The sequence below is a fragment of the Carcharodon carcharias genome, chromosome 20 (assembly GCF_017639515.1).
Source record: "Carcharodon carcharias isolate sCarCar2 chromosome 20, sCarCar2.pri, whole genome shotgun sequence".
Taxonomy (NCBI): Eukaryota; Metazoa; Chordata; class Chondrichthyes; order Lamniformes; family Lamnidae; genus Carcharodon; species Carcharodon carcharias.
The window spans coordinates 67642456-67669548 of NC_054486.1; the positions used below are offsets into that span (position 1 = coordinate 67642456).

Genomic DNA, 27093 nt, shown 5'->3' on the forward strand with positions numbered 1-27093 from the left:
AAAACAGACTTAGTTAGATCTTCAGGGATAATACCAGTGCTGTAAATCTTACTGGCAATAATAGGCTGAATGACAAATGCATTTCAATTGAGACAATGAAAAACATGTATCCCAATAAAATTCACCAACTTATTAATGAAATTTCAGGAAAGGGAATAGTTTGTAGCTCCAGTGGATTTTGAAAAGAAAGAATGGTTTGATTCTAATGGAAAATGACAAAATGAGGGAATGATGGACTGAATACATTGAAGAATTGTACGACATGACAGAGGAGCTCAACCACTATTCAAAAACGAAGATACAGACCAAGAAATTTTGTGAGAAGTGGAACATGTATGAAGAAGATGAACAGTGGGAAAGCAATGGGACCAGATCAAGTAACAAAAAGAAATTATTTAAACAACAGGAGAGCAAGGAACCGAAAAACTATTATCGCCAACAAGATCTACAACACTGGCATTACCCCTGAAGAGTTAACTAAATCTGTATTTATCGTTTTGCTAAAGGAACCTGGTGCAATAGAATGTGAGGTACATATTTCCTTTAGATATTTATTTTAGAATGGAAATTAATCAGCAGGTAATTGTCCAAGATGTGCAATTATAATTCAGGCTCCACTTTAAAGTCATCCATTCAATCCTTATTGTTATATTTCCATTAGATGTTCATATTATAATGGAAAATGCTTATGTGAACTTACGTAATTGGGAGGGTACAACATCTATCAACTTTATTATTGTAAACATGGTACCAAGAAAGTGTCCACCCCTGTAATTACAGTATGACAAACTTGTATGGGCAGTTTCCATTGTAAATGTGGAGAAAGGATTTTATAATGGAGAAGTTGATGGGAGGTGCATGCAGAACTTTTAACTTTTTAACATATTATATAATGAAGAACAAAATGAATGACTTTAAAATGAAATCAACTTGAAGCTTTAACTGTGTCTCTCTTCACAGGTGCTACCAGGCGAGCTGAGTATTTCCAGCATTTTCTGTTTTTATTTCAGATTTCCAGCATCTGCAGTATTTTGCTTTTCACTTTAAAATGGTGACTGACTTACTTCTGCCAGCCCTAGTCCAAATATCACCAGTCCACTAAAACTGGAAGTTAAAGGGTAATTTGATCGAAGTTTTGGGGTATTAAAGGGAATAGATAGAAACTATTTCTGCTGGCTGGGGAGTCTAGCACTAGGGAGCATAGTCTAAAAATTAGAGCTGGGTCTTTAAACTATGAGATTAGGAGATAGTTCTACATACAAAGGGTGGTAGAAACTTGGAACCTCAATGATAGATGTTTAGCAAAGGGATTAAGGAATATGGGGCAAGGGTGGATATTTAGTTTGGTCACGGATCAAACATTATCTCATTGAATGGCGGCAGAACAGGCTCGAGGGGCTAAATGGTCTACTCCCGTTCCTATATTGTGTTTTACTTGAAAATTAGACCTAGTCTTGGCCGGGCACTACCACGGGAAATCGACTATGCATCATCATATATATAAAAACAAAAAACTGCGGATGCTGGAAATCCAAAACGAAAACAGAATTACCTGGAAAAACTCAGCCGGTCTGGCAGCATCGGCGAAGAAAAGAGTTAAAAACAAAAAAACTGTGGATGCTGGAAATCCAAAACAAAAACAGAATTACCTGGAAAAACTCAGCAGGTCTGGCAGCATCGGCGGAGAAGAAAAGAGTTGACGTTTCGAGTCCTCATGACCCTTCGACAGAACTTGAGTTCGAGTCCAGGAATGAGCTGAAATATAAGCTGGTTTAAGGTGTGTGTGTGGGGGGCGGAGAGATAGAGAGAGAGATAGGTGGAGGGGGGGGGGTGTGGTTGTAGGGACAAACAAGCAGTGATAGAAGCAGATCATCAAAAGATGTCAACGACAATAGTACAATAGAACACATAGGTGTTAAAGTTAAAGTTGGTGATATTATCTAAACGAATGTGCTAATTAAGAATGATGGTAGGGCACTCAAGGTATAGCTCTAGTGGGGGTTGTTTTTTTTATATAATGGAAATAGGTGGGAAAAGGAAAATCTTTATAATTTATTGGAAAAAAAAGTAAGGGGGAAACAGAAAGGGGGTGGGGATGGGGGAGGGAGCTCACGACCTAAAGTTGTTGAATTCAATATTCAGTCCGGAAGGCTGTAAAGTCCCTAGTCGGAAGATGAGGTGTTGTTCCTCCAGTTTGCGTTGGGCTTCACTGGAACAATGCAGCAAGCCAAGGACAGACATGTGGGCAAGAGAGCAGGATGGAGTGTTAAAATGGCAAGCGACAGGGAGGTTTGGGTCATTCTTGCGGACAGACCGCAGGTGTTCTGCAAAGCGGTCGCCCAGTTTACGTTTGGTCTCTCCAATGTAGAGGAGACCACATGGGGAGCAACGAATGCAGTAGACTAAGTTGGGGGAAATGCAAGTGAAATGCTGCTTCACTTGAAAGGAGTGTTTGGGTCCTTGGACGGTGAGGAGAGAGGAAGTGAAGGGGCAGGTGTTACATCTTTTGCGTGGGCATGGGGTGGTACCGTAGGAGGGGGTTGAGGAATAGGGGGTGATGGAGGAGTGGACCAGGGTGTCCCGGAGAGAGCGATCCCTACGGAATGCCGATAAGGGGGGGTGAAGGGAAGATGTGTTTGGTGGTGGCATCATGCTAGAGTTGGCGGAAATGGCGGAGGATGATCCTTTGAATGTGGAGGCTGGTGGGGTGATAACTGAGGACAAGGGGGACCCTATCATGTTCTGTTGAAGGGTCATGAGGACTCGAAACATCAACTCTATGCATCATCATTCCTGGTACACTGTTTAGAATCATAAACTGGCACATTTTGTAATTCCCAGAAAAGCCACCAGGTGGCAACCTTCAGGCATAAAATGTTTCGTAGTTAGCCACACAAACCAACAAAATAAAGTTAAGATTAATAATTATTTGGAGTGAAACCGTGCAACGAATCAACATAATTTGACACGAACTCTCGCGGAATTTTTTAAGATCAGAGTACTTCGTAAAAACAAGCAGTACATATACCCAATCATTAATAGGGTATGCTCGCAAAAACAAAACGCGCGTTGGTACATTATATAAATTCGGATGAAATAAATGAATAACTTGTTGACGCTAAATTTACTGGCTGTTGATTTCTGAAGACAACAGAAGGGAAATGACACGCAAATGGCAGAGGGAAACGTAACAATCAGAACTGATATGACAATTGGGAGCCGTAAGCATTTAGCCAGTTGAGAAAATAATATATTTTCTTTTGTAATAAACCACCCCCCCCCCCCCCAAAAAAAAAAGACGAACGAGAATAAGAAAAAAAAAAGCGACACCAAAGATGATCTAAGTGTCAGACTGTGCTGCAGAGTGCGCGAGAGTCCAGGCCCCGGGGGCAGCTCGCGCCGCCGCCGCCGCGCGCAGGAAATGAAACGGGAGCCATATTTGGAGGCGGCCGAGTGAAGACACACAGGAGACGGCGGTGGCGGCTCCGGCTTCCCCCGTTACTCCATCCGACCACCCTATCGGAGAGGGAGCGATGAGCTCGCAGGCTCGTGCGAGCGCCAGCGGCGATATCCTGAGGAAGAACCCGCAGCTGGATTTCGAACTGATCCAGAGGGTCGGCAGTGGCACCTACGGTGATGTCTACAAGGTCTGTGTTTGAACGGTTTTAACCTCCCTCCCTCCAACCCTGACCAACCGTTGTTGGCGGCGAATCCGAGGCTGGGCGAGCGGCCTTCACACCGGCAGACGTGTCTCTTGCCTGAGGCGAATGGCCGTCCCCTGCCTTGGGGGTTGAGGGAGAGGGGGGGATCTCTCAAACTTTGCCGCATTAGACTAAAGACCGGCTCATTTAAAGCACTTAGTGAATCGTGGGCCACGGGGAAGGGCTCAGGTTGCAGCAACAATTTGACAAACAACAGTATATTTTTTAAACAGCAGTCTTTGGATTGCCAAGTCTGGCTATCGCTCGAGTTGAATACATTATTGTTCACATAATGTTAGCCTATGTCAGTTGCAGGGTGAAAAGGCGAAATATTTATTAAAGTATAAATTGACTTGTTTTGTCAAACAAATACTCGGCTCGGCCATCTGGTGAGTCACAGAAAGAAGGATATGAAGTTTTGAAAATAACTAGAATGATAGCAGTCAGTCTTCTTGGGTTCCAAACTAATTCTTCCTCTACCTACCCTACCAGCAAACAAAAATATCCAAAACAACAAAAAAATTACTGGCCTTCTATCCAGCTCTACCTGTTCCACCCCCCTCAACCAGCTTATTTTTCGCCACATTTCTATATTTCCTTAGTTCTGATGAAGAGTCATACGGACTCGTAACGTTAACTATATTCCTCTCCGCAGATGCTGTCAGACATGCTGAGTTTTTCCAGCTATTTTTGTTTTTGTTTCAGATTTCCAGCATCCGCAGTATTTTGCTTTTATACTAAACAAAAATATCTTATCGCCCGTTCTAACCGCACTAACTATTTCAGAAGTGCCTTTTTCTGACGTCGCTCTACATTTTTCGAGCTGGTCCGAACATGTATTGTTGCAGGTCTTGTGGTTGAGAGTTGCAAACAGCTAAATGGGATAGGGACATTTTCACAGAAGTTTTCAAAATTTGCTTTTCCTTAATTCAAGAGGTATTGAAATAGTGTTTATCCTGTAGTAAGAGATTGAACCAGATGCTCTGTTAGAAAAAACAGGTCCCCTTGAAGTCTGGTTTTTACATTAGAGAAAAAAAACATTGGCAGGTGTTAATAGTAACAGTTTCTGCACCAGAATAAAGGGTAGCTTTTTCATATTGATGTTAAATATATCAAGCACTTACATATCAACACTAGGGGATTAAATAATTACTTGTTTTGCACCTTACAGGTTAAGTTAGTGATGCTTGAATAGTTTTTGAATTTTATCTAACTGGAAATGGTGGCAATGGTTTGAACATACGTATTTACAAGTTAGGAGCAGTAGTAGGCCATTCAGCCCCTTGAGCCTGCTCTACCGTTTGATGTGATCATGGCTGATCTGATTGTGGTCTCTACTTTCCTGTCTACTATCTATAACTGTTGATTTCCTGTCAGTCAAGAAACTAACTTGGCTTTAAAAATTACTCAATGACCCTGCCTCCACTTATTTCTGGGGAAGAGAATTCCACAGACTAATGACCTGCTGAAAGAGAGATTTTCCTCATCTGTCTTAAATGGGAGACCCCTTTATTTTTAAACTGTGTTCCCTAGTTCTGGTGTCTCCCATAAAGGGAAACATCCTTTCAGCATCCACCCTGTCAAGTCCCCTGTTTGGAATTTGTTGGGAGCTGAACATGATGGTTTTAATTTAGCTGAAGAAATTTGTGGTTTATCCAAGATTGGATGTCTGTTGAGCAATTTGTAAATGCAGAAAGTGAAGAGGGAATAATGTACCTTGGTCATGTTTGATATTTGTGACTTAAGGTTATTTTCTTGCTGTGGCAGGAATGGAAACTTGATTGGGGATTGAAGTGAGGAGTTGAGAGCTATGGGTACAGATTTGGGAGGTGCCAACACATTCATGGAGTTTGGAAATGGGCCTGTATTTTGTAAGGACAGGATGGGCAGTATTTTTGTTGTGAAACTGTCATACAGTTGGCTATTGTTTACTTTTATCTTGTGTACCTACTGTTATTACAAAAGTAATTTTATTATAAATTTATGTATTATGTTCTAATTGTGGACTATTGTAGGTTTGTTCTAGCATATGTTGTACTGAGATGGGTGCCTTGGCAGTATCCTTTAATTATTTTCCTAGCCTAAAGTACACAGGAAGATATATGTAGTATGTTACCATAAATAAATCAGTGACTATAATTTCCAGTTTCATTGTTGGCCTGTGATCATTTTATTATACTTTTTTTTTACTGTATACAGAATGTTTTCAGTATTTTTCAGGTTTTAATAAACCGTTCCCCTGTCCAAACTCAAGTATAGTAAAATTAATGTGTACATAAGGATGATAACTGTTTGAACATTTCTTAATCTAGACCACAAATAGGCTAATGCTTCAGGCATTAAAACTAAGTAATAGTCCTCTTATTAGTTTGCAAGACTAGTTTCCCTGAACCCTGATCTTAATATTCTGTAGAGCCAATCATCAACAACAACTTATATAACGTTTTAACCTAATGAAATGGCCTAAGGCACTCCACAGGAGCGCTTTAACCTCATCAAATGTCCCAAAGTGCTTCACAGGACATTATAAAATGAAATATGACACCGTGCTACATAAGGAGATATTAATTCAGATGACCAGAAACTTGCTGAAAAAGTTAGGTTAAGAAGTATCTTAAGATCTTACCATCAAGCCAGGGGATCAACTCTAGTTCAATGAAGAGTGCAGGAGGGCCAGGAGCATCACTAGGCATACCTAAAAATGAGGTGTCAGCCTGATGAAGCCATAACTCAGAACTGCTTGTGTGCCAAACAGCATAAGCAGCAAGCGATAGACAGAGCTAAGTGATCCCACAGCCAACGGATCAGATCGAAGCTCTGCAGTCCTGCCCTATCCAGTCGTGAATGGTGATGGACAATTAAACAACTCACTGGAGGAGGAGGCTCTGCAAAGACCCCCATCCTCAATGATAGGGGATCCCAGGACATCCGTGCAAAAGATAAGGCTACAGCATTTGCTACAATCTTCAGCCAGAATTGCTGAGTGTATGATCCATCTCAGCCTCCTCAGGAGGTCCCCATCATCACAGACGTCAGTCTCCAGCCAACTCGATTCACTCCATGTGATATCAAGAAATGGCTGAAGGCACTGCAAGGGCTATAGGCCCTGACAATATTCTGGCAATAGTACTGAAGACTTCTGCTCCAGAAGTTGCCGTGTCCCTAGCCAAGTTGTTCCAGTACAGCTACAACATTAGCATCTACCCAGCAATGTAGAAAATTGCCTAGATATGTCCTGTTCACAAAAGCAGGACAAATCCAGCCTGGCTAATTATCACCCCATCAATCTACCCTCAATCATCAGTAAAGTAATGGAAGGGGTCATCAACAGTGCTATCAAGCGGCACTTCCTTATCAATAACCTCACTGACGCCCAGTTTGGGTTCCGCCTCGGGCAGTGCTCACACCCACACTTCGCCTACAGTGCTCAATCGATCCTTACTTGACCTCATTACAGCCTTGGTTCAAACGTGGACAAAAGAGCTGAACTCCCTCGGTGAGGTAAGAGTGACTGCTTTTGATATCAAAGCCGCACTTGACTGAGTGTGGCATCAAGGAGCCCTAGCAAAACTGGAGTCAATGAGAATCGGGGAAAACTCTTCACTGGTTGGAGTCATACCTAGCACAAAGGAAGATGGTTGTGATTTTTGGAGGTCAGTCATCTCAGCTCCAGGACACCACTGTAGGAGTTCCTCAGGGTAGTGTCCTAGGCCCAACCATCTTCAGCTGTTCCATCATAAGGTCAGAAGTGGGGGTGTTCGCTGATGATTGCACAATATTCAGCACCATTCACAATGACTCAGATACTGAAGCAGTCCATGTCCAAATGCAGCAAAACCTGGACAATATCCAGGCTTGGGTTGACAAGTGGTAAGTAACATTCATGCCACACAAGTGCCAGGTAATGACCATCTCCAACAAGAGAGAATTTAACCATGGTGTTCAATGGCATCACCATCACTGAATCACCCCTATCAACATACTGGTGGTTTTCATTGACTAGAAACTGAACTGGACTAGTCATATAAATACTATGGCTATAAGAACAGGTCAGGCTAGGAATCTTGTGATGAGTAACTCACCTCCTGACCCCCCCCAAAGCCTGTCCACCATCTACAAGGCACAAGTCGGGAGTGTGATGGAACACTCCCCACTTGCCTGGATGAGTGCAGCTCCCACAACACTGAAGAAGCTCGACACTGCCCAGGACAAAGATCGATTGATTGGCACTGCATCTACAAACATTCACTCCCTCCACCACCGATACACAGTAGTAGCAGCAATGTGTACCATCTACAAGATGCACTGCAGGAATTCACCAAGGCTCCTTCGACAGCACCTTCCAAACCTACGACCAACACCATTTAGAAGGTCAGCAGGTAGATGGGAATGCCATCACCTGAAAGTTCCCATCTCAAGTCACTCACCATCCTGACTTGGAACTATTTCACTGTTGCTGGGTCAAAATCCTGGAACACACTCTCCCTAACAGCACTGTGGGTGTACCTACACCACATAGACTGCAGTGGTTCAAGAAGGCAGCTCACCACCACCTTCTCGAGGGCAACTATGGATGGGCAATAAATGCTGGTTCAGCCAGCAAAGCCCACATCCTGTGAAGGAATAAAAAGAAAGGAGAAAGTGAGATAGCAAGGTAGATGTTTAGGGAGGGTATTCCAGATCTTAGGACCTGGGCAACTGAAGGCATGATAATGTTGGGGTGATTAAAATTGGTGATGCTCAAGAGACCAAAATTAGAGGAACGCAATATCTGAAGGTTGTGCAGCTGGAGGAGCAAGGCCATAAAGGAATTTGAAAACCGGATGAGAATTTTAAAATCAAGATGTTGCTTGACTGAGAACCAATGTAGATCAGCAGGCACAGGGTGATAGGAAAATGGGACTTGCTGCGAGTTAAGACCCAGACACCAGAGTTTTGGATGACCTCAAATTTATGGAGGGTAGAATATGGGGGACCAGCCAGGGGTGCATTGCTGTGGTTGAATCTAGAGGTAACAAAGGTATGAATGAGGGTTTCAGCAGCAGCAGATGAGCTGAGACTGCTGAGATCAGGTGATGTTGCAGAGGTGGAAATAGGTGGGCTTAGATGGTGCAAATATGAGGTTGGAAGTTCATTTTGGGATGAAATGTGACAGATTGTGAACAGACTGGCTTAATCTCAGACTGTTGCCAGGGAGAGGGATTGAGTTGGTAGCTAGGGAATGTAGTTTAGAGTGGAGGCTGAAAACTGATTTAATTTTCCCATTATTAATCAATGAAATATTCATTTTTTTTATAATTGCACTGTTGTCATTGGCATGTGTGCTGTGCCCAAAGGCAGGTCCTTGGCTCAGTGTCTGCTGATGCTTCATCCTGAATTGTTTGATGTTTTTTTAATCAGTAGTGGTTTACCATTGCTTTCCACTCTTGGCCAGGGCAAGGAGGCAGGCCCCAAGTCTGCCTCAGCTGGAGCAGGAATTGAACCTGCGCAGTTGATCTTATTGCGACCCACGCATTAGCCAACTGAGCCATCTGGCCCACCATATGAGCTTTAATATTTTTAATGTATTTCAGTGAATAGCAACCTGTTGAAAAGCTGTTGCTCTAGTGTGCTAAGTATTACATTGCCGCCACAGATTCAAAAAAAAATTTTTTTGGGATGAGGTTGCTGGCAAGATCAGTATTTATTGTCTATCCCCATTCCCTTTGGGCATATAGTGGTGAGCCACTGTCGCCCAGGTGGTGTAGGTACATCCAAAGTGCTGTTAGGAATGGAGTTGCAGGATTTTGACATAGTGACACTGAAGGAACGGTGATATAGTTAGTTTTGCATGGCTTGCGATTGGAGGGGAACTTTCAGGTGGTCGTGTTCCCATGCATCTGTCTAGATGGATGGAGATCGTGGATTTGGAAGTGTTGTTGAAGGAGCTTTGGCTGGTTGCTACAGTGCATCTTGTAGATGATATGCAGTGCTGCTCGTAGACAAGCTGAATGTTTAAAGCGGTGTATGGGGTGCCAATCAAACTGGCTGCTTTGTCTTGGATAGTGTTGAGTTGTTTGAGTGTCATTGGAGCTGTGCTCATCCAGACAAGTGGAGAGAGTTTCTTCACATTCCTGACTTGTGTCTTGTAGATGGTGGATAGATTTTGGGGAGTCAGGAGGTGAGTTACGTGATGCAGAATTCCCACCATCTCTCCTGCCCTTGTGGTCACAGTACTTATATATGGCTGGCCCAGTTCAGTTTCTGGTCAACGGTAACCCCCCAGAATGTTGATGATGGGTTTTCAGCAATGATAATGCTGTTGAATGTCAAGGAGCAATGGTTAGATTCTCCCTTGTTGGAAATGGTCATTATCAAGCGCTTGTGTGACTGAAAACCCTGACTCATGCTTGGTGCAATTTCCTCTGGTAATATCTCTATACTCCTGTGTGAGACTAGATAGTTTGTTGGATTGCTTGATCGTAGGGATCATCACAACCAGGTGAGATTTCTGGCATCCATACTTTCCAGCTATGCCCCAAGCAGCATTAATGCAACAAACTGCCTAACGCTCTCCAGTCCATAGCAGTTGAGGCCAAAAATGCTGCATGCACCCTAACTTGTCCCAATTCCTGTTCCTTCTCCCCCATTACCTTTTTGCTCACTGCAATAAATTGTGATGAGAGATAAATTTGCCCTGGTCTGGTAACATTGTTTTTCAAAATTCTCATCATTTTCAATTCCCTTCATGGCCTTGCCAGTCCCTATTTCTGTAACCCCTTCCAGCCCCTCTGAGATCAGCATGCTCCTTTAATCTGGCCTCTTGCACATCCTTAATTTTTTTGCTTTACTATTGCCACAGTGCCCTCAGCTGCTCAGGCTATAAACTCTGGAATTCTGTCACTGAACACCTTTACCTCTTCTCCTTTAAGGCACTCCTTAAAACCTACCTCTTTGGCCAAGCTTTTGATCACTTGTTCTAATATCTTGTAATATGACTCAATGTCAAATTTTGTTTGGCTAATGTTCCTGTGAAGCGTCTTGAGACATTTTGCCATGTTAAAGGTACTGTATAGATGCAAAATATTAGTAGTACAAAAAAATTTAACTTCCTTCAGTGTTTATAGCTCTCGAGTAGATTAGTGTGATGTGGAGAGTGGTACAACGGAATGGTACCACAAGACTAGACAAAGTGGTTCTGTTTGTGCAGTGCTTTTCAAAGGTCTTGTTGTTGAGTTGTACAAGAATGATGCTGCTGTATAAATCATTGACCGTGGAAAAATAAGTTTTCTTTTGGAAAATGTAATGCAGGATAATGAATTTGTTGCTTAACCAATGTGATAAACTGGTATATAATTTAATTCTAAATGCAAAAACTATGGTAACCAAGTTTACTATTGCACAACAGTTCATATTTTAATTATACTTTTGCATTTGTGTGTGCACAAACCCCTATATTTTTCTGCTGGGACAAAGTGAGAAGAGAGAGTCTCAGTTGTACTTTTCTTCATAATTATTGTTAGTACTACTGTGCTTTCTAAAAGGCAAATAAATGGTCATTACTTCTTTCTCTTTTCTTCTCCCTCACCACTTCAAAAGCAAGTGTCCTTTTGGAACATGGGTGCTTATATTGTGGCCCAAGTGAATGTTTTGAAGTGACAGCTGCTGTTGTTGAGGTTTTGAGAATTCTACATTAACTATACACTTTGTAAACCCTAAGTATCTTGCCTTAGGATTTGATGTCAGAAACAATGCTGTGGATGTTTCACATGCTGTCTTGGCACATAGCATTGCATTTTGCAAATATTATTTATTTTTGCTGTAATGTTTCAAACATTTTTAAGATACAGGAAGTTTATCATACAGGTTCATGATTAAAATCAGTGCTCTAGAAGTGGTTGGTTTATTTTCCCTGGTTTTGGTTGTGAGGTAGAGTGCAATGCTCTCGCCTAATATGATAAATTGGTAACCATGCAAGCCGTTTTGTCCTGGGCCCTCAAAAAAATAAGGTGCAAGGGTCTTGATAAGGAAAAGGGTAGGGAACATAATGAGTGCTATTTGGATTGCAGGTGGGTCAGCTTATGTGTAAAATGCAAAATTTCTCCATTGTACAGAGGAAAAGATTTTTTTGAGAACTGCTGATTTGCCACCTGCAGAGATAACCTTAAAAACATTGAGTGTGCACTTCAAGATTGGGAGTGATGCGAAGTTTTACCTAAATGGTTAATGCATGAGTTTATCATTTTAGAGATGGCAAATAATTACAATCTGATTCATTTGTATCAAACTACATTAGACTTGTTCAAACTCTCAGGCACAAAGTAAAATTTTCTTATGTAACTTATCAAAGTACCACTGGAGTATTTGATATAACTGGGTACTATTGAATGAGGATTGGAGGGACAATAGTGAACTTTGCATCAACACCACCTTAGAGATAAGTAAGTAGAATAGATTATTGTACCATAGCAAAGTGCTAACTACACACTGAACATTTGTTTCTTCCTAAAAAAAAAATCAGTGTGCTAAATGAGCTATAAGTGGAACTTTGTAATTGACAATGATAAATGGTTTACAGTTTGCTCAATCTAAACAATTGTCCAATTCTGAAATGTGGGTGTTTTAAAGACAAAACAGAAATCAAACAGCCTATTAACATTCAGTGTAAAATTATTAAAGTTTGCGTATAAAGGAACAACATATAATAGATAAATATGAAAATCTGTGATGAGATCCAGGCCCTCTGTGACCAGGTCGCAAACTCTCCTCTTCCAAACAACCCAGCATGGTGACCACATCTTAGTGCCTCAACCGGTTGCCCCCCACCCAAATGCCGTCCCATGACCCACTGCCACCAAAGGCCCCACAGGGAAACCAACTCGCAGTCAATCCAAAGGAGACATCCTCAACCAATTCAATCTGAAGCCCCTGCCATGGCCCCCACCCTTTCAATCCAAAAGTAATCTTCAATCAACTCCACATCCCTTGATTCTATTTACCCGTATTTGTTTCTTTTCTGCTCATACACATCCCTTCTAGCTAGTAGTGAATACAGTATGTCTGAAATCAACTGCTCTTTAAAAGAGACATGCTGTCGAAGCTTTTCATCTTGCACTCATCAGGACAGACATGAGAATACCAAATTTCAAAGGAAACAACAATTTATATGCATGAACAAACAGGTTCTTGCTTATTGGTTGGCAAGCGGATTCTGGTTGAAGAGTTGCCCTGGAGAAAGCACCAGGAAACAAGCTTTTGTTTACATTCAAAAAAGGCAGCTCAACTCTGGTCAAGGTGTTGTCATGGGGAATGCACCAGGGAGCAGTTGTCGCCCACGCTTCTATTTAATTGAGAAAGGAGTAATGCCTGCATGTGTTCTTTTTGTTTGCAAAAGACAGAGTCCTATATATGAATATATATAGCTTCTAGCAAGCATAAGTGAGCAACATTGTGAGCTTGACTGATAATTACACTAGCAACCAATTTAAGATTCTTAGTATGTTTGGAATTGTTCAGTAAGTGCTATCCAATTGTAGAATCACATCTAAAGTGTGACCTATGCTCTAAGTTTTGCAAGCACAGGCTGCATATCTTTAGCCTACATATATTTCAGTGCCAGTATGGTGCCAGATTTGTGGGCTGTATATCCCAAAGACTGGTGGATGGTATCAAGCAGCATGTCACTTCAGTTGTTTGCAACAGGCAGGGTACAGACCATACATTGGACACTGCCCTTTGCAAACAGAACATGTCCAGGCATTGTGCCTTTTTCAATTAAACAAAAGCTTGGGGAGACAACCCTGGTGTATTCCCCATGCTAACTCCTTAGCAAATCAGAGTTTACCTGTCTTGGCAATGCCTCAACCAATCAGTGTCTACTTGCCAACCATTCAGCACCCTTTTTCTCATGCAGTGTAAATTGTTGTTCCATTTGAAATTTGGTATTCTTGCGTCTACCCTGATGAGAGCAAGACAAAAAACTTCAACAGCATGTCTCTCTTTTGAGCAATGTTCAAGTTCTATACTATCAAGTGACTATTTGTTCTTTATAAATTAGTGGCAGTGTATGTTTGTCTAGAGATGCTGCTTTATGAAGTCTAGATCTGATTTTAGCCTCACATTCTTTAATAATGTTCTGCAGTACTACCAGAATCAGACAACAGAGATCACTGGTTATAGAATATTGCAGCTCTTTCCTTGGGCGATTGGTGGCTTTTAAAAGACACATTGCTGCACTTAATACTGAAGCTGGATTTTAGGCTCGTTCCTTGTGGTTGCGGCAGGCCAGCTGGATGACTTTGGACATGATTATTCGCTTGGCCTAGATGACCCACAGGATGGTATCCTCAGAGCTCCCTCCAGATAAGCTTCGCTGACCTCCTGCAGGCCCCAGCAGCCAATCTCTCGAAGCACAAGTCAGTCTTAAAAGCCTTGAGCACGCTCTTGCATCAGATGGTGGAAGGACAGTTTGCAGATAGCTATTAATTTAATTTCTGGTTGTGGTGGATCTCCTTCAGAGCCACAATATCAGATTAGCAATGAGGTGTTTCATTTCACCTGTTGCTGGAGTGCTTTACCAATCTGCTCTGTCAGGGATTAGCCCAAGCAGTAGTTGGCTGTAACTAGCATACTAAAACTGATGAAATGAAATACTGGAAACTACTGGCCAGGATTAGCTGATCGTTAATTATTTGTCGATTTCAAAAAGCCTGCTAGTTTAGTGCAAGAAACAACCATTTTAACAAAAGAGTTTGCTTTAATTCTGCATATTAATATGATCATTTACCAGAAATATTAGCAATCTCATTCACATTTCTGTGACCCAGTTGGAGTTGAGAACCACAATTTGGGAATCACTGTGGTTGCATTTAATATTTCTCTCTGTTGGGCAACTACCTAATTTCCTTGCAAAGAATTCATGGAATCTATTTCCAGAGAAATAGAATTGCGCATAATATTGTGTGAAGAAATGTTTTTCTGATCTCCCCTTGAATTACTTTTGTGAAATCTTAAATTTGTGCCACCTCATTATTGTCTCTAGAGACGCAGGCAATATCACTATGTATCTTCATGATTTTGAATTTAAGGCTAACCTTCCCAGTGAGAGAAAAGCCCTGTCTTTGCAAGTCTCTTCATAATTCTAACACCTTATCCCAGGTATCATCCTAGAGAATGTTGGACTTTTTCCACGTTTTTATGTTTCTTCAATAGGATATTTAAAACTGTACACAATACGTCAGCTGTAATTCGACAAAGGTCTTTAATTCGACAAAGGTTTTGTATAAGTTCAACATCATTATCGTTTTTGTATCTAGATATATAAATACAAAGACAGTTTTGCAGGCTTATCTACTTTGTCACTTTTTATGATGCGTGTATGTTTACCAAAGCCCATATTTTCCTGTACTCCATTTACAATCTTGTCATTTGTTATATTTGCTTTCCCTGCTCCTACTTACAAAGTATATTATTATTTTTCTACAGAAACTTTAACAGCTATTCATTTGCTGCCCCTGCTAGCCTGTTTTTATCCCCTTGCATTTGCTCACAATAGAAATCACAATTCACCATACCTCACAATTTAGTGTGATAATCAAATGTTGTTATTGTGTCCTCCATTGGTAGATTTGTATCATTGTATATGATAAATAAAACCCACCCAAAGTGATTTCCTGTGGAATACCACTTAACACATCTTTTCATTCCAAGAAACTTTTATCCCAATTATTTGATATCTACTCTCCAATTATGCATTTCTACCCATGCCATGTTTTCCTTAATGCCACTTGCTGTTTTCTTTGTCTTCGATCTGTTGTATATGCATTTTGTACCTGCATTTTTTTCAAATCCCACATAAACTGTGCCATTACATTTCCTTTTAATGTCTGTCTTATGTTTCTGAAATCCATGATGCCTACAACTGCTTGTATTTATATGGCATCTTTAACACCATAAAATATCCTAAATTGTTTCACAAGAGATATTAGGACATGATCAAAAACCTGGTCAAAAGCAAGCTTTTAAGGAGCATATTAAAGGATGAAAAAAAGCAGAGAGGTTTGGGGGGGCGAATTCTAGAGCTTGGGGCCATGGCAGCTGAAGGTATAGCTACCAATGAAGAGCAGTTAAAAACATGGGTGCTCAAGAGACCAAAATTACAGGAATCCAGTTATCTGTGGGTTATGTGACTGGAGGAGATTGGAGATAGAAAAGGCCAAGGTCATGGAGAGATTTGATTGAAAACAAGGATCAGAATTTTAAAATCAAGGCGTTGCTTAACCAGGAGTCATTGTAGGTTAGTGAGCACAGGAATGATGGGTAGCCGAGACTTGTATATGAACCTTGGTGCTTACTCCTTTTTCGTTCCTGTTATTGGTATTGTAAGCCCTATAGCTCTGAAAATTGACACGTTGTGAGTTCCCAGTTCAGCCCACTAGTAGCTTCTGGAATCTGATCCTGCCAAAGTTTACAATTTTGGGAAGTTGCCTAATTTGCAATGTCTTTTGCTAATTCCTTTTTTAGGGGTCAAAAAATATAAGAATTTTAAATTCTTCAGAGGTATTGACCATTAAGCAGGCTTCTTGGATCACCCAGTTGAGCACCACTTGTGCCTGCTTCACTGGTTGTATTGACCCAGTGAAAGATTCACAGGCTCAGGATAGGGGAAGTTTTAGCGTAGTCCTGTTGCTTATCTAGCCTTGTTTTTGCATTGCTATCCTTGTTAGGAGTAAGGAGTGAGCTTGCACCACCTCGCCACCCCCCTGCTCACTTCATCCCTGAGTGCTGCAGAAACTAGCAGGAAAAGCTGAGAGCCTGTATATCTTTGTTCTTGTGTAATGTATAACCCTTCCAGTGCTCTCCAACTTGACCTACAGTGGGTGTGTAATGGGATAGCTATCGATTTAGATCCTGTAATTTACTAATAACCAAAGTAAGATTACCTTGCTTACAACTTCATGATTAATTGCTATCTCCCTGTTTGATGAAATAAGCCAAATTTGTTCCAGATTTCTGGCACTAGTTTTCCCAATCCACAAACATTGGGAAAATGTACAGCCTGAGCCATAACTATTTCTTCCCAAGCTCCCTCTGGATTCTAGAATGAGTTTTTGAGTCCTAGTGATTTATCTACCTTGGGTTTGACCTTGAGGTACCACGTCGCCTTCTGCTGGTCCCTAACTCCGTCACAACTTTGCTTCCTTCATCTTTTACCTTGATTATCCCCTTACTCCTAATGAACCAAGACAAGACATTTAAATTGCCCTTTTATAGCTTTCCTATATTTTTCCTTTTTTAAAAAATCTGGAACCTTCAGACTGTTTAATGTGTCTTCCTATTCTTTCATGAAACTAAGGTCTTTTCCCCTTACTAGAATATACTGGATTTTTATCTGTTTTAGTTGATCTACATTTCTATTTGCCAGTTTTCCTTTCAGTTAGTCTGGACAAGTTCCAATTCTTTTTAAAATTTCGCCAAAACTTACTTTTTTTCTAGCTTGGTATCCTTGTTCTCTATCTTTTCATTTTTTCTATTGTTGAACTGAATCCAGTTATAATGTGGCCACTGCTTTCTTTGAAATCACCCACTAGTTCTGTTTTATTATTGAAAACAAGATCGTATAGTAATTCCTTCCTTTTTGGACTATTGACAGATGCCTGAGAAAAAAATCCTGATCTTGCACCTCCTATTTTTCACTATAGTGCCTAGTTATTATGGTGCTGGATTAACAAGTTAGAAGTTGAGTTCAAATTCCAATATTGTGAAATTAAATTTAATAAATCTGCTCATTTGTGAGCTGGCACAAAAACATAACTAAGAAATTTGCTGGATTGTCATTGCAAACTCAAACAGTTCACTAACGTACTTCAAAGAGGGATCCCCTTTTCCTACCAGGTCTAGCCTGCACAAGACTCCAGTCCTACATTGTGGTTGACTCCTAAAGTCCTCTGGGCAACTAAGGATGGGAGGTAAAAATCAACATGGCTCATATTCCAAGAGCAAAAAATAGTAATATTTTGGGATAATCAAAGTCTCTTTTATTGGTAATATATAATTCTTTAATTTATTTACAAGTTTCATCCTTAATTTCCTTTTGCTTGGCAGTGTATAATGTACTCTCACTAGATTCTGATTTTTTTTTGCTATTCCTTAACTACAAAAGTAGGGAGGTCATGCTGGAGTTGTATAGAACCTTGGTGAGGCCACAGCTGGAGCACTGTGTGCAGTTCTGATCGCCACATTATAGGAAGGATGTGATTGCATTGGAGGGGGTGCAGAGGAGATTCACCAGGATGTTGCCTGGGATGAAACATTTAAGTTATGAAGAGAGGTTGGATAGACTTGGGTTGTTTTCGTTGGAGCAGAGAAGACTGAGGGGCGACCTGATCGCGGTGTACAAGATTATGAGGGGCATGGACAGGGTGGATAGGGAGCAGCTGTTCCCCTTATTTGAAGGGTCAGTCACAAGGGGGCATAAGTTCAAGGTGAGGGGCAGGAAGTTTAGGGGGATGTGAAGAAAACTTTTTTACTTAGAGGGTGGTGACTGTCTGGGGTGCACTGCCTGGGAGGGTGGTGGAGGCAGGTTGCCTCACATCCTTTAAAAAGTACCTGGATGAGCACTCGTCACGTCATAACATTCAAGGCTATGGGCCAAGTGCTGGTAAATGGGATTAGGTAGGTAGGTAGGTCAGGTGTTTCTTGTGTTGGTGCAGACTTGATGGGCCCAAGGGCCTCTTCTGCATTGTGACTCTATGATTATTGTAAACTGATTCTTTTTGGACCTAGGCTCTCTTAAAATCTTTGCGCACTGGTACTATGGTATTGTTTATAATACCGCTTCCTTTATTCTTCCCTCATTTTCTTCTCTGTCCTAAAGATTTTAGCCCTGGTATTTTTAATCGCCAGCTGCATTCTTGTTTAATATTGCGATTATGGATTTACTATTTTAATCAATGGCCATAGTTTCCCAATTTTGCATATATTTAAGTTTGCCTGTTGTTTTTTGCTTTTTCATGCATATCCTAATATATTTTCCATTGTAATGTATGAAAAAACAAAACTAAGTATAATATCTTGACTTGTTTAAAACTTTCTTCCTTACCTCTGCATTTAAGGCTTTGCAGCCAACTCTCTTTTTCTTGTTTATCCCAGACCCACAACATTGAGCTGGAATTCATAGCAATGTTGGCGACGAATGCCGTGAGTTAAAGTTAAACTGTTGCATGCTTCAGTTCCTCCAGTGAAATTTATGCCAGCATTTGCTGGAGAACAAATTAGAATAGGCCACACTGAAAGTAGCAGTGAATTAGAAGCAACATGGCCAAAATAAAAAAACTGTTATGATGTAATGCCCAGCTTGGATATTTTTAAAATAAATGTTTAAGGTTGAAATGGTATGCAAAAATGGGGATGTTCATCATCAGAATTCAACAACCATTCAATATGCATTAATATGGCACCCTATTTTCTAATTTCTTGGTGAAAGTTTATTTCTATTTTATGCCTTTGTTGAGTTGCAGCTTTCCATTGAAGAATGAGATGATGTACTTGTGTTGTAACATTTCTGATGTTTGTTTTCCTTTACTTGAATTTTCAATATGATTCATTAGTGAAATTAAAGGTGAATTAAGTTTTAGTTCAAGTATGGCTTGCCAACTTTGCTAACCACAGGCAAGGTGTATGAAAATAAAGCAAAACTAGCGCTAGCATTTCAGGGTTAGCAACTATCTATGCTATTTTGGAGTTCAAAAACTAAAAGTTCTGTTGAAAGTTACTATCCAATGAAATATTAGCTGTAATGACTTAGACATCTACTGATTTGACAATATAGAAGTAATCCATTTGAGTGAAGGATTTCCACACTTTTGAGCTGGTTTCCTGGTGTTGGGTGAGAGCCAGTCCACTCTTGATTAGTATAATAAATTTGCTTCCTTGTATTGAGAAGCTATATGCCATATAACACAGTTTATTGTATTCAGTTGCCTTAGTTTGCAAGTTGAGTATTTCCTATGTGAATGAATGAACTTGGTGCATAATTGCAACAATTGAAATTCTAATATATTAGCTCATGGCCCTTATTTTGATCTAAAATAGTGGATTAAAATTTTGTATGGGGAAGATCATGCCAATAGTACAAAAGTTATACTGGATACCTGGAATAAAAACAGAAAATGCTCAGCTGGTCAGCAGAGTGATAAACAATTAACTTTTCAGAATAATGACCTAGCATTCTGACAAAAGGCCATCTGCCTGAAATATTAACTCTGCTTTACTCTCACCATAGATGCTGCCTGATTGGCTGAGCATTATCTGTTTTTATCCCACAAATAGCAATTTGCTGAATCATTTTTGATCATTTTTAGTATTGATTGAGACTGGAATATTATGTTTTATACTAGAAAGATTCTTGACTTTTTCTTGAATAGTCCCATGGGATCATTTTATCCTGAATGAACTTGAACAGGGCTTCAATTTTTGCTCAAAGGGTAACACTCCATGATGCTATATACATCCTTCACACCCACTAGGGAGCTGGCCTGGATTATGTCCTTAAACTTGGATTTGGAATTGGCAGCCATCACCACCAGACTTGGAAAGGCGGGAGTGGTCAATCTAGCAAAATGAAGTATACAGGCTAATCTTATTGCATGTAGTGTAGCAACATTACTACATCAAAAGATGCAAACCTGCCATGCCCACTGAGAAAAAGACTGCATGTCATTTGTAATCTGCAGCATTATTAAATAGTTAAAATGTTGAAGTGCAAATGAGATGAATGACCAGCTAATCTGTTTTTGGTATCGTTGGTTGAAGGAAGATTACTGCCCAGGCTAACCCTGCTCCTCTTTAAAAAGTGCCAAGAATTCATCTATTTCTGTCTGATATAGATGGCTGGTTAATACTGCATCTGAGCCAAAAGGTGGCATCTATGACAGTGCAGATCTTTTAATAATCAAGTGGTTACTTTGTTTGCATGCTTAAATCTTGGAGTGGCAATTGAATACACAAATGTTTGACATTGATATGGTGAGCTAAAATGATACAAGGACTAATTACAGACAAAGATAAAGAATGGCAATCGAGAAGTAACATTGCAACAGTGTAAAATTTGATTGTGATTTATCTGGGAATTTTCAAAAATGTGAATTTTATTCATTTGTTCAACTCCTTGTATAGTAGGAAATTACAACTGATTTAAAGGTGGGGGAAGGAGAAAGGCAACCCATGAGCAACTGCTGTTTGAAGTACTTTATCATGATGACTCTTTTCCCATATCCCAAGGTATAAGTTGCATCAGTGACTCCTTTTCCTTTGTGTTTAGTGTAGTGAATTAATGGATGGAGAATTAGAGGAGAGACAGTTGTAAGTTAGTGAATTGGGGACTATTTTTCAGTGGCTGTGGATAAGAGTCAGAGAAGCTGGAAGATGTTGATGGAATGTTTCATTCAAGAATGAAAGATATGCGCCATGAAGCTGGATGATCTGAAGGGAATTGCATCACAGCCAAATCAAAAGATAAATGGGTGAAGGTTGAAGATGCCTTTGGTATGAAGAGAGAATTCCATGCGTAAAGAGGAAAGAGGCCTGGGAAGCTCTGATGTAATGGCAAAAATGAAAAAATAAGCTACTAACTCTAGTACAGATAGAGCAATTTGAGGAAATTAAATAGCTAGGAACATGACTCTAAGAAACTAGCTGGTGTTGTCATTAATTTCTTCAAAATGGCTACTAAGTAGTCAAATATTATCATAAAAAGTCAGAATATTCACAGGTTTCAGAGACCCTAAAAACCTGCATAAAGCTACTAAAGAAAAAGCATAGGAGAGGGGATTGTTCTCCAGTGCATTACCATTACACATTACCATAAATGCTTCAAAATAACAGGAACAGAGCTACCTGTTCTGAGTTGGAGAGTTTGTCAGTCGGCCCACACTTTTGGTTTCTAAACTTGAATTAAAGTAAGCAACATTTAAGACTTTCCATTGGATATGTTGCCATGTAAGGAATTAATTAGGATTCCGTGTTTACTTTTGGTTATTCCATGTCAAGCTAAGAAAAATCTGTTGCACTCATGTGGTTCTTTGTATGCTGACTAACAGGACTTAGGAGAGTGAGGTAATGCAAATATTTTCCTCCAAATGCATTGTACTACAAAGGAACACACATGTTTGGGTGGAATAAGTAGAAACAGATAATGAATTAACAGCTGCCTTCAAACAATAGTCAAAAATGTTCATGTAGTTTTATCAAGGGCACACTTTTGAAATGCCTACTCCAGCTCATTAGCCCTATCTTCCTATTTACTTTTTAAAATTAGCACTAATGGATTTTGTGTAGCATTGCTTGCATTTCCTGCTGGTTTGAGATGAGAAGCACACAACTGGGAACTCTGTTCTGTGCCCATCTTGAGACAACTGGGCAATGTGGTCATGGTTGGTTCTTTGAAGGAGTAATCATTCTGTAATCTGATGGAAGGGGTACATTTGTGCTTCAAAGTGCCTGAAATAGATTGCCATCTTAGAGTTCAAGTATTGTGTACAGCTTTGATCACCAAACTTTGGAAGGATATAAAAAACTAATGGAATAGATTCAGTTGTAAATTTCTATATGATTAATGAAGTCATGAAGAAAGCTAATTAGAATTGCTTGAACAGAGAAGATTAGAATAGCTGAACCTTAAAGCATAAAAGAAGGCTGTATAGACCAATGTACCTGCCTCAACTTGCTGAAAGCTATGTGCCTAGTGTTATTTCCTGTCCTTTCCCCGTTCCCTTTTTAGATTTTTCTTTTTTTAAATAGCAAATGGATTCACGTTTGAAACTTATTGGATCTGATTTTCACCTGGAAGACTAATGGCAAGTTCCTCTCAGTCTGTTGTCCAAATTCTGCAGTGCTCTTTATTTGGCATCTGGGATCTCTGAAAAGGCCAAGCTTATCAAATGGCAGAGCAGGCACAAGGGGCTGAATAGCCTACTCTTCATTCTTGTGTTGTATTCAAATGGGTGTGTTTCCTAATCAATCAGTCTGAAGAATCCCTAGGAAAATGCACTTGGTTGTATCCCACCAGTCTAGAGAACAAACTCTATCTCTAGCCAGTGTCAGCCATGGCTGAGTTGGTAGCACTGTCACCTTGAGTCAGAAGGTTGTAGGTTGAAGTGCCTTTTTAGGACGAGCACAAAAATCAAGGCTATCTCTCTAGTGCAGTACTGAGGGAATGTTGCATTGTTGCCATCTTTCAGATGAGACATTAAACCGAAGCCCCATCTGCCCACTTAGGTGAATGTTTAAGAACCCATGATACTATTTCACAGAAGAGTGGGGAGTTATCTCCAGTCTCATGGCCAATACCTATCCCTTGATCAACATCACAAAAACAAATGGTCTGGTCATCACATTACTATTTCTGGGAGCTTGATATGTGCAGATGAGCTGCTGTGTTTCAACATTATGACAATATCTGCACTTCTTACTTAATTGGCTGTGAAGTGGCTTGAGATATCTAGTGAAAGGTGCTATATAAATGCAAGTGTTTCTTTTCTTTACTCTTGACTTCTACTTCCCAACCAATTATCAGCCCACGTCACAAGGTCACTTCCAATTCTGTGCACTCATGAGGATTCTTGTTAAATGCATTGGTTGAGTGTCAAATGCTGGTCAAGGCATCAACATTTCCCCTGCTGCTCTTCAAAAAGATTCTCTTGCATCTTCTTGAGCAGGCAGATGATTTCTGTTTAATTTTTCATCTGAAATAATGACATGTCTCAGTGGAGCTGAGAGCTTGGTATTTAAGTTATGCAGAGCAAAGTTTTCTCTGCATTTTTGTGGTTGTGTGTCTATACGTTTATTCCTAGATTGGCCATCTTAAATTAAAATAAATTGTACAATAGAATGTAATTAATGTACTGCATGGAATATTCCAATCTTGTGTGTTTCAAAAATATAATGAGAAATACCATTTGGATCTGTTTTAAAGTATTCTCTTGTTTCCATTACAGGCAAGGAATCTACAGACTGGAGAGCTGGCTGCAGTCAAAATTATCAAATTGGAACCAGGTAAACTGTAAATTTAGCAAAAATATGCATTGGATCTTAAGCAGATATCAAATAAAATATTTTATCCTTTTATGGGCAAACTGATGAGATTAGATTTTTTTAAAAATCTGAACAGATAAAAGTGAGCCTTTTTTCACTCATTGTGTTTGTCAAAACTGCTTCAGAATCTTTTACTAATATTGTTTATTAACTTTTTAGGAAAACTTGTATGGGGAAAATGTACTTTTGTTTCAGTAAATTCTGATGGATACGATCATCCAAAGTTAGCTCTTAAAGAAAATTGTTTAAAGCAGCTTTATATGAACTAGGAACAGCTGATAAATATTCCCATTGATCCTTTTTATGATTTTGTTCATTACCTCTAGTGGAGGTAGTTCTTGCCCATTAGTTTCTTTGTCTGTAAACAGTTTATCTCCAGAACTAATGGACGGATTTCATTGGAACTGGTACACAGGCTTTGGCCCAAGGAAAAAAGTTTTGGTTTTGGCGAAGATGTGGATTTGGATCCTGGAATTTTTTTTAACCATTTGTTAACATTGGTAGATGGGGCAAGTTGACTTCTAAAATGTTGTGGGTTGCTTTATTTAGATTGGTGTGTATTATCTAAGCTTCTGCAATGGAATTTGTAACAGCTGTGATGATCTTTGACCTGGTAGCAGCATAGTAAAGAAAGTTTGTAATTTCTTTAAAGTCTGTGGAATCTGTTTTTTTGAATGTTTGAAAAGGACTTTTCAGAGCTTGCATCAATTGTAAAGAAATCAATTGTAGTTTTCTTGGATAATGAGAAATACTGGTCCATGTGACCTGAGGACCCTTGACCTGGAATTAGTGCCAACAGGAAGGAAATTAAGAAAGAAGCTGTGACGCAAAGCAGAACTACAAGCAGAGGAGTCGAAGGGCGAAGGTGATCAGTGCACAGTTGCAGAGACAAAGAGAATGTAAACACAATTTTTGTGAGGAGAAGAAACAAATCACTCTGGGAGAAGTCAGTTTTTATGTTTGGCAGTAAATGAGACAGGAGCTCTTGGCGGTACTGGCATGTGTATTAAAAAGATCCAATTTTGTGATTAGTTTGGAGATTCTAAAGATCTGGGTGTTTTCCCAGAAGTGACCAAACCGTGAACCGGGATGTTATTGCTTGGTTGGTTGAAAAGGAACTCCAGAAATCTACACTATCAGGACTGTCATGATCCAAGGAAGAGAGGGTTCATAGGTGATGATGATAATCTTGCTGATGAAAATCATACCCATGAAACTCAAAGGTGAAAGCTGTTATCAGATAGGACTCCTGATCTACTCTGCATGAATAAAGAACAGCTTTTAGTGGAACCATTAACTACGTATTGCCACCTTTGTGCAGGGAGTGATGCGACTACTTGTGTTTACGTAAGATGTATCTTTGTTGTATTGACTGTTTTAAGTGAAATTTACCTTTCTTTATTTGAAGTATCATTTGCCTATTAATTCATGTTTAATTTAAGTTGATTCGGATTCCTGTTACAGTGAAAGTTGCAAAAAGTGAAGTCTTGTTCGTAATTTCTTTGGGGGCTGTTTGATAAATTTGTTTATTTTGGTTTATGGTTCCCCCACAGGGATTGTAACAGGGGTTTTGGAGCAGGTTGCTGAATATGGATTGACCTGAAGCCTCAAATGAGATGAAAGTGCTTAATCAAAAACAATTTTTTTTTTTCAGCTTTGTAGTTACAAAGGAAACAGATGGGGGGAAAAAAGCTTAAGAGGAAGAACTTAGAGGAAGAGCTGTATTTGTAATAAGTTGAGTTAAAACACTGTGGCAGAGGTATGCACTCTACTGAGTGCCTTCCACTTGTTTTATATGTAAATTCTCAAGTCATCTTCAAAATCTATCATAAAACTGTCATTTCTAAGGAAACTGTACTAAATTTAAGCCAGTGAAATGTTTTGTATGTGGGTCAACTGATGAAAATGTGTACTGGTCATCTTTCTGTAGAATTGTATCCTTATTGCCTCTCCACTTCCATCTCATGAACCATGTACCCTTATTGCCTCTCCTTGGTCTTCCTACCAAAATGAATTATTCCACACTTCACTACATTAAGTTTAATCTACCACTTTGCTGCCCATTTCATCATCCTGTCTATGTCCTCTTGAAGTTCTACACTACGTTCCTCACAGTTCACAATATTTAGGAATTTTATGTCTGGGTTGATGGGTGAACGGGAATTGGTGAGAGTTAGGATACAGGCCGCAGTGCTTTGAATGAGTTTAAGTCTGAGGAGGGTGGAAGATTGAAGGGAGGACGCCAAGAGATTGGAATAGTCAAGTTTAGAGGAAATAAAGGCATGATTGAGGGTTTCAAGCAACGGATAAACTGAGACAGGTGCAGAGAAAAACAATGCGTTGGAAATGGATGTAGCTGGTCTTAGCGATGCTGTAGATGTGTGGCCTGAAGCTCCTCCCCAGGTCAAATGGGATAGGGTTATGAACGGTCTGATTTGGCCTCAGCAACGACCATGGAATAGGTGGCAAGAACTGAAGGCAATGTCTATAGCCATCCCAAGATTTTGTTGGAGGAATTTTGTCTCCTTATCTAAGACTTGATGTCAGACAAGCAGTATGACAGAGAACTGACCTGGGCTCTGGGCCAATTGGCCTCCGTCTGTGCCTTAATAACTCTATCATTCTATGACAGACCAGAGACATGAGAGAGGTGATGGCAAGGTAGAACTGAGTGTCACGCCATTGAAGCCCATTTGCTGCTTTTTAGCTCATACTCCCACCCCGCCCCCCAGTCTTAACAACATCCCTTTGATAGTCTTAAAGAAAACAATGTCTTCTACTTTTTTGGTATCATCTGAACATTTTAACATCACTTCCTTGAGACTTAAATCCAAACCCACATCCAGTTACTCTGAAAATGTATCATCAACTCCTCTGTTTTCTCCCTTCTAACCAATTACTAATCTAAAAGCAGAATGTTGTGGATGCTGGAAATCTGAAATAAAGTCAGAAAATGCTGAAAATACTCAGCAGGTCAGGCAGCATCTAAGGATAGAGAAAGAGTTCACTTTTCAGCTCAATTATCTTTCATCAGAACTCTTTTATAGCTCTCACCAGAGATGAGACAGCCAACAGAAGCAGCATTCATCTCAGCCACAATATAGCCCAATTTCAAATTTGGTTTGCTATCCTTGCAACCTCTACCCCACCTCCTCCCCGAACCCCACAATCCCATCCCTTTTGATCTTCCACCTTTCTCACATGGTCCTTTTGATCTTCCACCTTTCTCACATGGTCCTTTTGATAAAGGCTTTTCTGAAATCCACATGTACTGTATTTGCTCTGTTTCATTTCTTTAAAACAATTCCTAGGATTTTTGAGC

At 40.0% G+C, this 27093-nt stretch overlaps 1 protein-coding gene across 5 annotated transcripts in view; it reads left to right on the plus strand.

Moving 5' to 3' along the window:
* The first annotated feature begins 3297 nt into the window (after window positions 1-3297).
* map4k5 (mitogen-activated protein kinase kinase kinase kinase 5) overlaps window positions 3298-27093 on the plus strand; it is a 149685-nt gene continuing 125889 nt past the window's right edge. For 2 of the 5 annotated variants that reach the window (XM_041214459.1, XM_041214460.1), the window contains exons 1-2: window positions 3298-3647; window positions 23675-23732. In XM_041214459.1, coding sequence (XP_041070393.1) covers window positions 3534-3647; window positions 23675-23732 — 172 coding nt within the window. In that variant the 5' untranslated portion in view covers window positions 3298-3533. Of the gene's footprint in view, window positions 3648-23674; window positions 23733-24650; window positions 24671-24734; window positions 24946-24976; window positions 25119-27093 lie in introns of those variants that run through there. The other 3 variants (XM_041214464.1, XM_041214461.1, XM_041214463.1) reach the window with 3 other exon arrangements.